Source organism: Lissotriton vulgaris, chromosome 11 (genome assembly GCF_964263255.1).
Source record: "Lissotriton vulgaris chromosome 11, aLisVul1.2, whole genome shotgun sequence".
NCBI lineage: Eukaryota > Metazoa > Chordata > Amphibia > Caudata > Salamandridae > Lissotriton > Lissotriton vulgaris.
In genome coordinates this window covers 227,297,415-227,312,858 of record NC_141699.1, presented here as the reverse complement: position 1 = coordinate 227,312,858, position 15,444 = coordinate 227,297,415, and the positions used below count along the sequence as shown (strand labels likewise).

The 15,444-nt window shown below is 43.6% G+C and overlaps 1 protein-coding gene across 1 annotated transcript in view; it reads left to right on the top strand.

The window, feature by feature from the left end:
- LOC147679565 (retinol dehydrogenase 12-like) overlaps positions 1–15,444 on the top strand; it is a 108,719-nt gene that overhangs the window by 73,239 nt on the left and 20,036 nt on the right. Inside the window, exon 3 of the mRNA XM_086943146.1 lies at positions 8,561–8,863. Within this exon, the coding sequence (XP_086799272.1) occupies positions 8,561–8,863 (303 nt within the window). The remainder of the gene's footprint in view (positions 1–8,560; positions 8,864–15,444) is intronic.

Genomic DNA, 15,444 nt, shown 5'->3' with positions numbered 1-15,444 from the left:
ATTTCTGAGTAGTTATCTTATGTATACAATAGAGTATTAATGAATTGAGCGTTTGTAAAGCTATGTGAGGGAGGATTTTTGAGGAAGGGAACAGCTGGGACGGAGAACTGAAAGATTCGACATGTTGGGGGATGTCGCTCTGTTATCAGAGAATACATACTTAGAACACGAAGACTCTCTCTCTCAGGGAATTCTTTTGACTCTATTGAATTAACATTGAAGGACCATTACATGGTTGAGAATCTGCTAGCCTTAGAATTCCGATTAGGTGTTCCTCCCCTAGAAGGTACTTCAATTCTTGATCTCAATGATTGACTTTATATTGCACCACATAGAGCTATACATTCTGGCATAAATTACTGTAATTTCATCCATCACCCAAGTGTGGAGGTAATCAACCCAAGCACCAAACAGCCTATTACCAACAACGGAAGTCCTTGGGTTAATTGATTCTGACATCTTTTCGAGTCTCACTCCCCTTGAGGCAAGGATAATACTGGATAAGGGAGGAAGTGATACATTTAATGGCCCCGCTTAACACCCTGTCTGTATTGCCTTCAGCGAGGGCATCAATGACCTCTTTGTCTGTCCTGTCATGGAATATAGCAGGCTTGGGTTCTAAAACCAGCTCCTCTGAATGGCAATCTTTTATCTCTGGGCATGATGTGTGCCTGTTTCAGGAAACCTGGGCAATGGAACTGATCTATTGTGTAGGCTATTTACATTTTTATGTATCAGCTATTGCAGGTGGTAAAGGCCGGCCATCGGGCGGTCTAACAGTCTGGGTTCGCCAAGATGGTGGCTTTGCAGTGCAGGTTTTAGAATCTTACAGTAAGGACATATTAGTACTTAGATTAACATGGGGTGAGGGCAAAAGGCTTGATGTGTATAACATCGATGCGAGGGGCACGAAGGGAAAAAAGTCTGACGTGTTGGCAGCCCTAGACTCACTGCTTGACCAGCATTCTAGGGGCAGAGATGTAATATTAGCAGGAGATTTTAACCTGACTTTTGAACCCCTTTTAAACGGGACTTCTAATTTTTATGGTCTCGAAGATGAATTGTGGAATATCCCGAAATTAGAACTATTTCCTGTAAAAAAAAAATGGACAGAAGCCATAATTCAGATGAATTCACTCAGCATGGAGAAAGGCCTGAGGGTCACAAATGGCAGAACTCAGTCAGACAAAGACGGTGCGCCCACATTCAACAATGGCACGAGTCAAAGCCGTATTGATTATGTTTTAATTAATTGTCAGTTATGGCACAAACTAAGAGATATGAGTGTTGTTTTTCGCATCGAAAGTAATCATAACCTACTAGTTGTGGTCTTTGAAATTAAGAGCAGACATAGTTACATCTCCCCTCTGAAGGGGATTTGTTAACTCTTGATCCAATTCCATCAAATAATATGAGGCGCTTGAAATGGACGAATCTCCTAGTAAAACTGGAAGCCCTAGAGATGTTGGCAGTAGATGCAGTTAATGCAACTTCAGACATGGAGGAACTTTTGCTTAATAGGGCCTCGTCTGAGGAGGTTAGTAGATTCCACGCAGAGTTCTTCAGACAGCTTCGTACCTATTTTCTTAAGACTGGTAAAAATAATGGTACCATCCGGAAAAAGGGAATTGTCTGGTTTAATAAGGAATGCAAAAAGGCCGTAGATCCCCGGAGAAAGCAATTAAGGGTGGTAAAATGCCCTCAGTTCGGTATGCTAGGCATAAATATAAGAAAGCCCAGGAGATGGCCAAAAAATCCTGGGTTAAAAAAAAGGTGGCAGTGACTTAAAAGCATCTGTGAAAATAAAAATCAGAAAACTCTTCTTGGATGTAGTAAAATATGGCAGAGGTGGGACCCATGCAGAACCAGTCAATTATGTGAGCCAAGATCAATGGGTCAAGCACTTTGAATCACAATACGAGTCTAGTAATGTTGACGAGGAACAGTCTGCCCCCCTCCCCCCCGCATGGTTTTATTATGATGGCCCTGCCTTCTTAAAAACGGAGGTCGACATTGCACTAGGTACCCTGCAGGGAGGTAAAGCGTCAGGTCCTGACGGCAATCCAGCCAATATCTTTCTTCATGATAAAACTATATGGAGTCGTTACATCTTACTTCTAATGAATGAAATTGCAATGGGTTCACCGATACCTGAGTCTTGGAAAGGTGCTGTGATCATCCCAATATTTAAAAAGGGCGTTAAGTCTAATCCGGGAAATTATACACCCATAAGTCTAATTGACTCAACCCAAAAGATCATGGGTTGCCTTGTTTTAGATAAAATCCTGGACTGGCTTATTGAGCAGGAAATCCTATCCCCCCTTCAAGCAGGCTTCCGCTCATAAGCACTATTGATCAGACATTTCGCTTTACTCTCCTTTGTTGGAAAACAGTGGTCCTGGAAAAAGGCAGCCTGTTTGCTGCCTTTGTAGACCCAAGGGCAGCTTTTGATCTAGTGCCTCGAAATAGATTGTGGAGAGTTTTGTATGATTTGAAGATGCCCCAAGATCTATTATCTCTTGTAGCTAGACTCCACGAGGACACCTATGCGAAGATTAGGTGGAGAAGTCAGGGACAGGTTACTCCCGCATTTAGAGTGGTCAGGGGTGTGAGACAAGGTTGTGTTATGGCCCCCACTTTGTTTTCCATCTTTATAAATGGGGTTGCAAAATTCTTGGAGGACACTCCAACGCACGCACCTAAATTGGCGGGCATAAGAATTCCGTATTTTCACCAATGACACCCTCTTAATAGCACAAGCACTGGCGTTGCCAATAGGTCTCGCAGTAGGAAAGTTGGAGCTATTGGTTTTGTAAATGACAAAGCCCTTTGTTTTTAAAATTAAAACAAAAATAAAAGGCATTGTTATTTGCAATTGTAATAGCTCCAACTTTCCTACTGCGAGACCTATTGGCAGCGACAGTGCTTGTTTAAATTCTTATTAAGCTGGGTGTAAGAAGAATTGCCCATGAACCCGTGATTACAGAGCTAAAAGGGGGCAGTTTTTACAGCCCAATCCCCCTCTGAAGGAAATTGCAGAACAGGCAAAATTGGATCTTGTCAATTTTGGTCATCACCTCTACCTACATTACACGGTCATTGGGGTGATAGAAGGGCCTTCAATTCACATTTTGGCATAGCTATCAAAATGGCCCCTGGTCATAATTCACACCTTTATTCAGTTCTGGTTTTCAATCCAACAGCAATCTGCATGCTGAGAACTTCAAGACCATGCGATTAGGAAGAGTGAAGCAACATATTGCAGAATGTAAAATAATTTTGACTGAAGTTTATCCTGCGTTGAAGTTGCGTACCTTGATGTGGCAGCACCAGGCAACAACAATCATATAAGGCATCAGCTGTGTGGAGCTTTCAACCAAGATCACACAGGGCATCAATGTAGGGAACATGGAGGAAGCAGGGTTGAGGTTTAAAACCTGGGTCTTCTGCACCCTAGGGAGGTGACTGTTCCCACTAAAGAGAAAGCCACCCACCTTTTGTGTAATCGCTTAGAAAACCACATATACTGGACCAGAGAACAGCATGACCAACTTATTTCCCTATTATATATCAAAGTCAAGATGTCATGGTCAGTAAAACTGGAGATCAAGCAGCATAGACCAGCGGTGCTGGTCCTCTGAGGGTGGAGAGTGTAAATACAGGAAATGAAAGACTGAGGAATGGATCGACAGATTGGGATGGGCAAGAGAGAATTCACAGAGACCACCAAACGATGTAGGCATGGGAAGTAGAGGATGTATGGGTGGAAGAAAGGCCAAGGCCGTGTGGGAGATTTAAAGTTACTGGGCAATATAAAGGAGGTACAGGAAATGGAGTAGTGGGTTTCGAAAAGGCTGTGAGGTAAAAAGGCTGATTGGGTGATACGGAAGGGGTGGTTGGGCGTGGGGGCTGCAGAGTGCTCGCTGGACGGTAGAGATGGAACAATAGAGCCAGGCTGGAGTTAAGGATGAAGGGAAGAGTAGAAGGAGGACGAAGTCCATCATTAGTACTCCAAGTGGCCTGACAAGGGAGAGCGGACAGATTTAAATATTCTGGGCACTCGTGTACCCATCGATGGAAATACTAACATTCCATGCATCCTATGAATTTTATGTGGCAATGCTGGTCATGTCCACACGGTCTTGTGCAGCAAGACGGGAAGCAGGAATGGGGAGGAGGGTGGGGGTGGGGGATGCAGGGAGGGCACACTGCTCCTGAACACTGGGCTCTGCTTCCAGGACATGTGAGGAGAGGAGAAGAACACAATGTTCTTGCTGGGAGATTAGCATCAGAGCACAGAGAGCATTGAGGAGGGACGAATAGAGCAGCAACAGAGGAGGTTGCACCACTGGCCGCCCTGGGCCATTATATAGAGCAAAAGGCGGCGCAAGGGGGGGCTGTGCATCGCCTGTAGCGGGTGGGGGGTGGGGGGGCGTAGCTGGGGCAGACGGAACTGAGAGCATGAATCGCAGCCATCGAGGTGGGAGGTAAAGGGACGGGGGCTGGTCGGAGTCGCCGGCATCGGGTATTACTAGCAGCACAGAGGAGAGTGTAACCAGCGATCGCAAGAAAATAGGAAGGACGGGCGTGGGGGGGGGGTTAGAAAGGAAGGGAGGAGGTGAAGCGAGCCAAGTAAGGAATGAGTGGCAGAGCTCAGTAGGGTGAAAGAAAAGGAGGAGTAGAAAAGCAGTGAGGGGTACAAGGTAGTGAAGGCGGTAGGGGAAACAGGCAAATGAAAGTGCGAGGGACACTGCTAGAGCGATGGAGGAGGGGTTTAGAGAGCAGGCGAAGAAGTTGCGTCAGGGATACGGGAGAGTGAAATGAGCTCAAGAAGAGAGTAAAAAAAACAAGGGAGAGAACAACACGAGTGGTGGGTGAAAACCACGAGGGAGACGCACGCGCGGAGACAAAGTGAAAAACAACACGTACCTGTTAATGCAGAGCGGCCGGGAAACTGAAATAATTAGGGGAGGAGAAGCCCTTTGATGTGCTGTGCGGCCGTGAATGCGTGTGCTTGTTTGGTCACGTGATTCACGTGAACTTAATGATAACCGCAGCACAAGAAGCCCTTGGTTTGACGAGGATTTCGAGCACTTGAATTCTCGCTCCGCTCAATGCGCTTTCGCGCATTGATAGGTCGCGAGACCTAAAAAACTCCAAGTGGTTTACAGAGAGCATGAGTTCTCTTTGAGGAATTTTGTCACATACGGAGTCTTGAGATAAACGTCTCAAAAACTAAGTACATGACATACAACCCGCAAAGATCCTCAGGAGGAGTAATGCTATTGAATAAGCGTCCCTTGGAGAGGGTAATTGACTTAACATACCTAGGAGTTATTATCTAGGATAATATGAAGTGGGATAAGCATCTGGACATGGTCACATTAAAACATTGTCAGTTAGGGGGTACCATATTGTCTGAATTTAATGCATCCCTTACCAAGCCAGTAAGTCCTCCTTTGACTATTTACAATATGAAAGTCGTTAGCGCAGTCATATATGGGGCAGAACTTTGGAGCTTTAATAACCTGTCAAAATTGGCTGTAGCGGAGAATAGCTTCTTTTGAAAATGTTTGAATCTTCCTCAAAGCACCCCGGTAAAGCCCATGCTCCATGATCTAGGAAGGAATGCACTCATGGATAGCGCTAGACTACATCCCTTGATGTACTGGCGGAGAATCTGGACAACCCCGGAACTGGCTCACTATACTAAGGGCTTTAAAGATCTGATACGCTGTGACCATTTTAAAAAGATCTCATGGTTACAGCAGGTTAGATCACTTATCCTAAACATTGGTTTGGTGGCCCTGTGGGAAAACCCTGAGAACGCCCGGTTCCCGTCCAGAGAGCAAATGATGGAAATATACTGGGGATGGGTGGATACCAATACATATAGGAACAGTGACCTCTTGACTCTGATGGGCCAATTCCTCATGGTTAAACCAGTCCAAAACATAAAACCTTACTGGGATGCTATCACAAAGCAACAAGATAGAAAGCTCCTGTTTCAATTGAGAGTAGGTACGCTTCCAGTCAAATCGGCCCTAGTTGCAAGGAAACCTCTGAGTCTTTGGCTCATTTGCTATTTGCCTGTCCCGCCTATATTCGCCCAAGATGAATATGGCTGGCCCCTATTTGTCGAGCCTTGGGGACAAGGAAATGCGATGAGGCGCTAAGATTGCTTCGTTCTGAAACATGGCTGCCACTCAATATCGCTGCAGCCAAATATTTAGGCTGGGCATGGACTATAGGAGCCAAAGCTGTAGCGGCATCATGGTTAATGTTCTTAGTGTATATGTCTTTAATTGTTATAGAGACTTGTATATATGTGAATTTATACATGTTCACGGCTCCCAAATTAGCAACATTGTACTGCTCCTTTTCTATTGTTACTATGAGCTGAGTTTCCACGTGTGTTTATTGCTCTAGTTGCATTGTTTTATAATTTGTTTTTATAGATGTTTTTTAACTGAGAGAAGCTACTCATTTTATCTGATTTTATCTGTTTTATTGGGACCTGATGTCATGATTTATGATTTTATGACAAATTGTCGAATAAAGCTTAATTGATGAGGAAAGAAGTAAGTACACCGATTACATCCACTGATTAGTTTTGAGACTTCCCGATGGGCTTTAAGGGCATTGCACATAATCACCTGCAAATGAGAAACATTGATGTAGGTATTTTTCCCCCTCACACTGCAAAGTTATCCACCCTCATTGGAGAAAGGATTTTGGGGTCTTTCCTCAAGGGAACATTGATAACAATAGACAGAAGACATTTTTCACCAACTTTAGTTTAATTTAATCGGGATTAATCATTGAAATGGGACAAACCACAGTCTTCCTTACGCATTAGGAAATAACTCTCCTTAGATACAGATCACTTTGAGAAGGTTTGGTCTTCTTTCTCTAAGTCTTATGTGCTAAAGAATGTAGAACAAACAGTATTCAGAATTAAGTCTAAACTATTTTCCAGTGATATCTGATAACTCTTTTCCCACAAGGCTTCGTCAAATTGTCTGGAGTTGATGACACTCCGAAAAAGTGTTGCATTTAACTAATTATACTGTCACGAAGTTCGAACCTCACTGTACCAAGCATGTGTCTGCAAGCACCCAGTCAGTAGGCACCCCAGTGTCTCCCCTTAAAAACGAATCCATGAGCATTTTGGTGTTTCTTAGTAGGCTCATAAGTAATTTGATTTTGGCCATAGAGGACACTGTGATGGGCGAGAAGAGCGCTGCATGCTGACACTGCTGATTAAGATCAGTGCACTCTTCCTTCTGATTTATGTCCACAAATGCTTTCCCGCTGCTGCTTCCCCCCATCAGCATACTGCTGCTCTGAGTTTCATGAAGTATTCTTTGTCCCTCTTTCTTTATGACTGTTCTTTAATTTTGTTTTTCTAATATTCATTTCTGCAAATTCACATAATTCAGTACTACATTTGGCTGCTTGTACAGCAGGTTGAAAAGGTGGATTTGCACGCAATTTTTAGGTCAATCCTGGGCAGGGCATGCGTTGCTCTGCGAGGCATGCTGTATTCGAGGATGGACTTGAAGCTCATTCTCTGCCCATATTTTTCATTGGCTTGTGTCATTTCCCTTTGTAAATGCTGGCTTCTGATTCCTTAACCTCATCTCTGCGGCGCTAATTCCGCCGCAGTGCTGATCATTCCGATCGCGGGCGTGGTCATGACGGCTCCTGCCGTCATCAGCACACGCCAACCGTGACTCTTGACGGCCGGGAGCCGTCATGAGAATCGAAGAGGTTAATAGGCTTTTTAGTCCCTCCTTAGTACTGCCTTGCCTTTGTTTCTAACCTCCCATGAGGATTGGTCCTTTTACTTCTGTTGTTACACGGTATGTCTTATTTAGTCTGTAAGCTCTATTTTCTTTAATGAGTTTCCCCTACTGCAGGCACAACATGCTTTCCTGTAACATTAAGCGTGCCATCCGCGCTTTCACTTTCATAGCAGGCCGGGACAATGGCGGTGGCTTCTTTGAAATAAAATAGGTCTTGCATTTACAAGACTTTGAGATATTGGCTTTGTAAATGGCAATGCCTTTTATTTATGTGTTAATTCTCAAAACAGATAAATAAAAGGCATTGTCATTTACGATGCCAATAGATAAAACTCTTGCAAATGTGTGACCTTTTGCATTGCATATACTTGTTTCTCTTTGTAGTTGATAATGTTCCTGCCAACTGGACCTTACCCCAAATTACTGACACTTATCTGTTTTTACATTCAACTGTGTTACTTATATGTACAGTCTTTATATTCCCTATATTTTTCTTGGACGTTTCTGTTCATTACCTGATTGCAACACAAAACCATTTCAATTTTGAAAGTGTCTATTGTACATTAGCACAACTATATCTTTGACGACATTGATAACCAAGAAACCCACCAGAGAGGTAGGTTTTCAGTCAATTTGGTAGACATCAACATCTAAACCATTAACTGACTGATGACAATGTGCTGATTGCGATTATAGTTCTGTCACTATCCAAGTGTGTATCTCCAATGTAATGTGTCTTTTCTTCCTTCTAGGTGTGCCTGCTCTCCTTGACTGGACAGATGATGGCTTCAGCATGTGTTTTGGAGTTAACCACCTTGGCCCCTTTCTGCTCACTCACCTCCTTATGGGCCTTCTTAAAAGCTCTGCACCAAGCCGCATTGTAACCATCACCTCAGATGTTTATAAGTATCAAAAGCTGGACTTCCAAGACTTGAACTACAACATTGTGCCCATTTTCACTTACTGCCGCAGCAAACTTGCTAGCATATACTTCACTCAAGAATTCTCTCGACAGATGGAAGGAAAGGGTGTAACAGCATATGCAGTTCATCCAGGTTTGTTAAATTCTTTTCAATACAAAAGCCTATGGTATGATGTATTCCTTATTGGAACTTTCCTTTCTTTCTATTTTCAGTATCAAAATTATCTTCGTAAAGTAGAACAAGAATATTAGTAGATCGATGTTTGCTGAGAAGGAATTGTAGCACTATTATGAGCCTTCCTTTGCAGGTTTTTCTTTCTAATTACTCGAAAAGATTAATTTAACACAGACCCTGCAAACATTGCTAGTGCAAAGCTGGGTAACATAGAGACTGAATTTAAGAAAGTCATCCTTTTTGCCCTGATCACCCCCATTTCTTAGCAAACACAAGGAGATGATGGACGGAGCGCTGAAACTTTTCAGACACTCACCCACAGATCTGGGTTGAATCCATCATCATACTTTAGCTGAATGAATGAATGACATGTCATTTGTAAAGCACGATGGCTACCCGGAGGCCTAGCAGGGCTGCGTACGAGTACAAAATCAGAGCATGAGAGAGGAACTTGTATCTAGAAGAGCCAGGTTTTTAGCTTTCGGAAAGAGAGCAGATTGGACTCTTTGCGCAAATGAAGTTGAAGGGCATTCCAACCGATGGCACACCTATATGAAAAGGAGCGCCCACCACATCTGGCTCTCCTTATTCTGGGTTGTAAGGTGAGAAAAGAGGCAGTTGACCGAAGAACTCTCCTCGGTTGATAGGGAGTGATCAGCGATTGGAGAACGGGCGGGCCGTTCTTCCAAAAGGCTTTATGGGCCAAGCACATAGCCTTGAACTGGATCCTTTTCCTGACCGGCAGCCAATGCAAGCTCCTTAGAGCTTGTTTGGGGGGACTGTCAACGTGGAATCTGGAGAAACCTGCGAGTAGCACAGTTTTGAATAATTTGGATTTTATTGATGGTGTGCTGTGGAGCTCCCAGATATAAGGCGTTCCCATAATCCAGGCGAGAGAGGATCAGGGCTTGGACCATCTTTCTGGCATGAAAAGGGAGGAGAGGAAGGACCCTGCGAAGCATCCTTAGTACGCCGAAGCAAGGCGCTGAAAGCTTCGCTGCCTGATGATTGTAAGGGACTGGTCAAGCCAAATACCCATGCTCTTAATCTGGTCTTTAGGGACTTGGGCCGGGCCTAGACAATCGGGCCAATGTAATGCCGGATTGAAAGAGGGGGAGTTGCCCAGGAGCAAAAGCTCCATATTGTCCCCATAAGTTTAATACATAAGGGGAATAGTCTCAGTATACGAATTAATGTGCACTAAAGAACTAATAAATTATATACAAGTACACACAGAATCGTAGTATTCTTGATGAACAGTGTTGTTTAATCACACTGAACAGTCTGAATTTTATAGCATTTGTCAACACAAGTTTTCAAAGCAATGCCCCAGGAGGGAAGGGTGAGGGTATAGTGAATGAAGTGAACATAAGGAAGTGAGTAGAACAACGTATGATTCACACAATCAGGTATTTTTCAGGAAGGAGCTCATACAAGAGCCAGGTAAATCACATTAAAATCCAGACATTTAGATAGCCATAGTTGCAGACAAAAGATACAGTGATGAATCGCTGTTGATCAAACTGGCTAGTGTGGTAGATGTCAAAGTTGACCCCTGGAGAGTAGTAGGTAAGTATATACCTAACGTTGGGGTCTTCCTCGGGGCAAGAGTGTGGGGAGGGGAGATGGAGGCAAGCTATCATCAGTAGCCCAAACAATGGGCCTGAGGAAAAACAGGGTGCGTAGGCTCCAAAACGGTATGAGCGAGCAAATAGTTTCGTGAGTAGAGGAAACGTCTCAGACCGTGTGGGCTGAGACGTTTCCTTTAGTCACTAAACCATTGAATACAGAGCATTTTTGCCCGATGGTGTGAATATATTAATGCTCTTCGCAGGCCCAGCAGATTAACCCTGAATGGACCCTTCCTGCTTAAATCAGCCACGTTTGAAGTGATTTGCTCGCTCATACAGATTTGGAGCCTACGCGCCCTGTTTCCTGGCAACCTCCTCGGGGTGGTTAAGTGCCACCACTAGCTCGGTATCGTCTGCATAGGTGATGATTTTAATGCCAAATGGTTGGAAAATCTCTGCCAAGGGTCTCATATATATATAAAACAGCGTGGGGCTCAGGGCAGAGCCCTGGGGGACCCCACAGATGAGCGGCAACTAGTTAGAGACAACATCTTCCTCAAAAACCTTAAAGGAGTTTTTGCTGAGAAAAGACTGCAGCCAGGCTACCGCTGAACTGGCTACTTCCAAGTTCTTGAGTCTGTGGATCAATGTATTATGATTAACAGTGTCAAATGTTGCACTGAGATCGAGATGGATAATTGCTGCAGTGCCCCCTTGATCTAGGTTCCATCTGGCTTCCTCTGTCACTGCAAGGAGGGCGGTCGAAGTGCCAAGCTGAGGACAAAACCCAGTCTGGGAGCGGTGAAGTAGATTGTTAGATTCCAGAAAGGCTACAAGTGTAGTATTTATGTGTCTCTCTAGAATCCTGCTCACCCAGGGTAGGAGGGAAATGGGACGATAGTTAGCCAAATTAGCCTGATCAAGATGAGTTTTTTTTAAAAAGGGCTTTCACCATTGCACATTTCCAGACCAATGGAACTACGCCTGTAGAAGTGGAGGGATTCACCAGGTCAAGAATAACAGGGCGGATAGTATCTGCGACCAGGGTGAGGGCCAGGGGGGCTCACTTTGCCACCTCAGTTCAGACCCAGCTATATGCAAATCAGTCTTGATCCTGTGCCTCATGGGAACAGTCCAGCCCGGCCTTCCCTGAACCGGAAACAAGCATCCTGGGACTAGTTTCTGGGTAACACCCTTCATCAGCCAGACTAGCTTGAATCCAGTGGCAAAGTGAGCAAGGGACCCATGTCTGAGCATACCCTGCCAACTTAGAGCTAACAAAGCAAACACAAAGAGATGATGGACGGAGCACTGAAACTTTTCAGGCATTCTCCCCCAGGCACAGATCTGGGTTGAATCCATCATCATTCTTAAGCTCACCTCCATTTCTTGACTGATACTGGTGGTTACTGACTCGGAAAGTGCCATGGGCTCTGCTAACCAGGCCCAGTGCTTCATCCTTAAAATGTATATGGTCATTGGGGTAATTACAATTGGCTAAGACAACCTACCTGTAAGTCACTAGTGTATGGTAGAGCATGTAGGTTTAGAGCCCCCAGTGGACTTTAGTATCCACTGCTGTGGTGTCTGGTGTCATTTTTATGAAGCCAGCTCTGCCTTGCAGGCGGGTTTTAAAATAAAACTGTGCCCAAATTCGTCTTTGGAATTAAAAGTACTTCCAAAGTCCAAAACTACCTTATTATTACATATGTCACACCGAAGGTATGCCCTGGTGAGAGAAAAATAACAAAAGTCATTGTTCCTAATTCTAGTGCTGCTAGCTCAATAGGCTAAAATGAGAAGGCTTTATTACACTTTAATGAAGTCTAATGTTTGGCAGGAGTTAGCTAGCAACATAATTCAAAGTATTAGAATAATAGTTAAAATAAATCCAACAACTTGCCAAGGTCAAATTTAATTATAACTATTGCAGGAAAGTTGTTTTAGAACTTTCCTGAAGCTACTTAAACAGCCCTGTAGCAGCCTTTTCTTATGGTCCACTCTCTGACAGCCTGAGCTAAACTGCTCCCTGATTTGGTGCGAAGAGGTGTGGGGCTGAAACCATGCAGCCGTTTGGTGAGAGGAGATTTGATTCTTGGAAAAGCCAGGAACCGGAAAGGGTTTGGGGAGATAAACTGATCTCCAAAGGCAGAAGCACAAATGTCACAGGATCTAGTTCAGCTCCCACCTCCTTGATCCCCAGCCAGATGGGAGCCCCTCTAATTAGATTATGAGAAGGGTTGGATAGGGAGTGTAGGGAAGTTCGACACACCTGTATGTTGGGTTAGCCAGACTTGAACACCAAGGAGAGATTTTCTCAATTTTGATTTTTAAAGAGATGCACATTCTGTGACAAAAATATGCCACACTTCCCAGGATGTTGTTGTGGCAAAAGGTGGCAACTTAAACCCAATTGGTTGGGGTGTCCCCCTCTTTCCAGCCCTGAATAGGGAATAAATATGGGAGAGCTGCAAGTGCACCTCAGATCCCTGCCTGAAATATCTGAAGAAGAAGGTCTGCCCTGCTGGACCCTTGGACTGCACAACAGAGGACTGCACTCAGAAGGACTGCACCTGCTGCACTTTAAAGGCTCCACATAAGAAGGTTTTTGCCTGTCTTCAAGAATAAGGAGTGGACTCCTCAAGCAGCAACAGGTATAAATGTGCAAGAAGACCAGCTGCAACATCCACTAAGAGAACAACGCCAGCTGACCAGCTTTACCTGGATTTTCCTGGACTGGCAAGGTGCATTCTGGGAGTTGGAGTCCTAGGCCCAAAGAGGCAAACAAGAGCTTCTGACCCCTTAGATGGTGCTGTGGACCTCTTCTGACCCCCGGGAAACCTTTTAGAACAAGATCTGAATGTTTGGGACCTTTTGCCAACTTTTGTGAAAAAGCTGCAGAAGAAGACTCTGCTTGTATGTAAAGGTTTGCCCAGTTGACAGCTCCGGAGCTACTCGTTGTCGACGACAAACACAAACACCTCCAGGATTCACCGAGGCATCATGCTGCAGCAGGCCGGCATCATTGAAATCTGAATCCAAGGACCTGATCACTAGACATCGAGAGAAAAAGCTCCAAAAAAAGTGACCAAGTAAGAAAGTGAAAACTTGACCAGAGCCCAACCATTCATCACATCTGACCCGCGCTTCATAGTAGTCGGCCTGAAACGTTGACTTTGTCCCGGTCCAGCACGACCAGATAGCCACGGTCGTCACTTTTACTCTTTTAGGCAGTAAAAAGCATAATTTTAAAAATTTCAACTTTAATATTTCTAATTTCCAGTTCCCTAGATTAGAGTTTTGTCATTTTATATTTGAAAATAATCTCTATTGTTATAAATTGGTGTTTTTGTTGTTGTTGTGTCCTTTACTTATTTACAGTTTTGGTGACATTAAATGCTTTGCACTCCTGTCTTCTAAGTTAAGCCTGACTGCTCATCAGCCAAGCTACCAAGGTTTAAGCAAGGATTTGTTTATTGGGACTTGACTGGGCCTTATTTGTGATTGTGGTGTTATTACTAGCTGTAGGTATCTACCTGTTCCTACTAACAAACCACCTTTCAACACTGATTAAATACATTATCAACTGGTTCAGTGCTCTTAAGCAAATGTGTTGGAGATTTAAGAACAGGATGTGGTAGGTCTCCAATGAAACTTGTCAACACCATGGATGTCAGTACTTGGTTCAAAAAGTGATCAATGTGCCTTAGAACAACCTTTACAGCAGACATGAATTAACTAATAATAACTGTATTCTTCAGTTTTAAATCATCCTGGTGCTGAATCATAGACGCAAAATACCAATAATAATAGTGTTGTTGATATTGACTTTGTCCTTATGTTGAAGCAGCATTTGCATCGTGAACGCATTTAGTTGATATCTAACAACTTTTATGTCTGAATAATCTACATGAAATGTTGCCATGTTTCGTGTAAATTGATAATGGAATGCTTAAGATGTGGGGTTTCCCAAAAGTGTGTTTTCCATTCATAATCCCCTAGGTAGTGTAATAAAGTGAGATTCACACTGGATTAAGTTCAGTAGGTTATATTTAATCAGCCCCAACCAACAGTCAGCTAACAACTCACAAACATGGAATTACAAGATATGGGAACCTTGGTATCATGTGGTTCCAAACTCTAGGTTCCAACATGGAACCAGAAAACCCAGGATGACAGGTCATCACACTTCTCCCTATTTTGCTTTTCAAATGAAGCAATGGCACTCAGATTGTTTTTTTCTTAGCCAATACAAATTTTTCATTCAAATTTCGGTTCACGTACTGGATCCAAACTGTTAAGATAGCACTATTATTTTCCGTATTCATAGGATTGTATTGTACCTTTATGCACTACACTGAGCAAAGGTGCCCCATTGGCATATGCGTTATCTTCTAATCGAGGTTGGAGTAATTAGTCAGAGGCTGATGCAGTGGCAGGGAACAATACTACCTGTGATGACAGGTCATCACACTTCTCCCTCTTAAACACTAAACAGGTTTACATGTCCAGCAATGAAGTACAATCATGGAAAGGTACTATTTCGGGTTAAGAAAGCAGGGTAAGGAAGAGAGTGTTGAGGAGTACATTACTGCTCTAAGAAAGTTGGCTTCAAGTTGCAAGTTTGGAGGTTTAGTGGAAGAACGCATTAGGGATCAGTTCGTTTTGAGATGCGTGAGTGATAAGATAAGGGAAGAGTTGTGGCTAAAGGATGAGCCTGCACTTGAAGAAGTAGTAGGTATTGCAAAAAGGGTTGAACATATGTTAAAATGCGTTGGGGAACTAAGCAAAGAGAAAAAGGATGACAAACCAAGTAGTTCTTCAACACAAGAAGTGGTGTGTCAGGCTGTGAAGAGACAGGATGAGAAGAAAAAAAAAGAGGTGTGTGAGGAGGAAAGGTTGAAAGGGGAGGTTGATGGTGGAATTTCTAAAATACAGTCGAGTAAGAAATTCACAACTCCTTTTCAA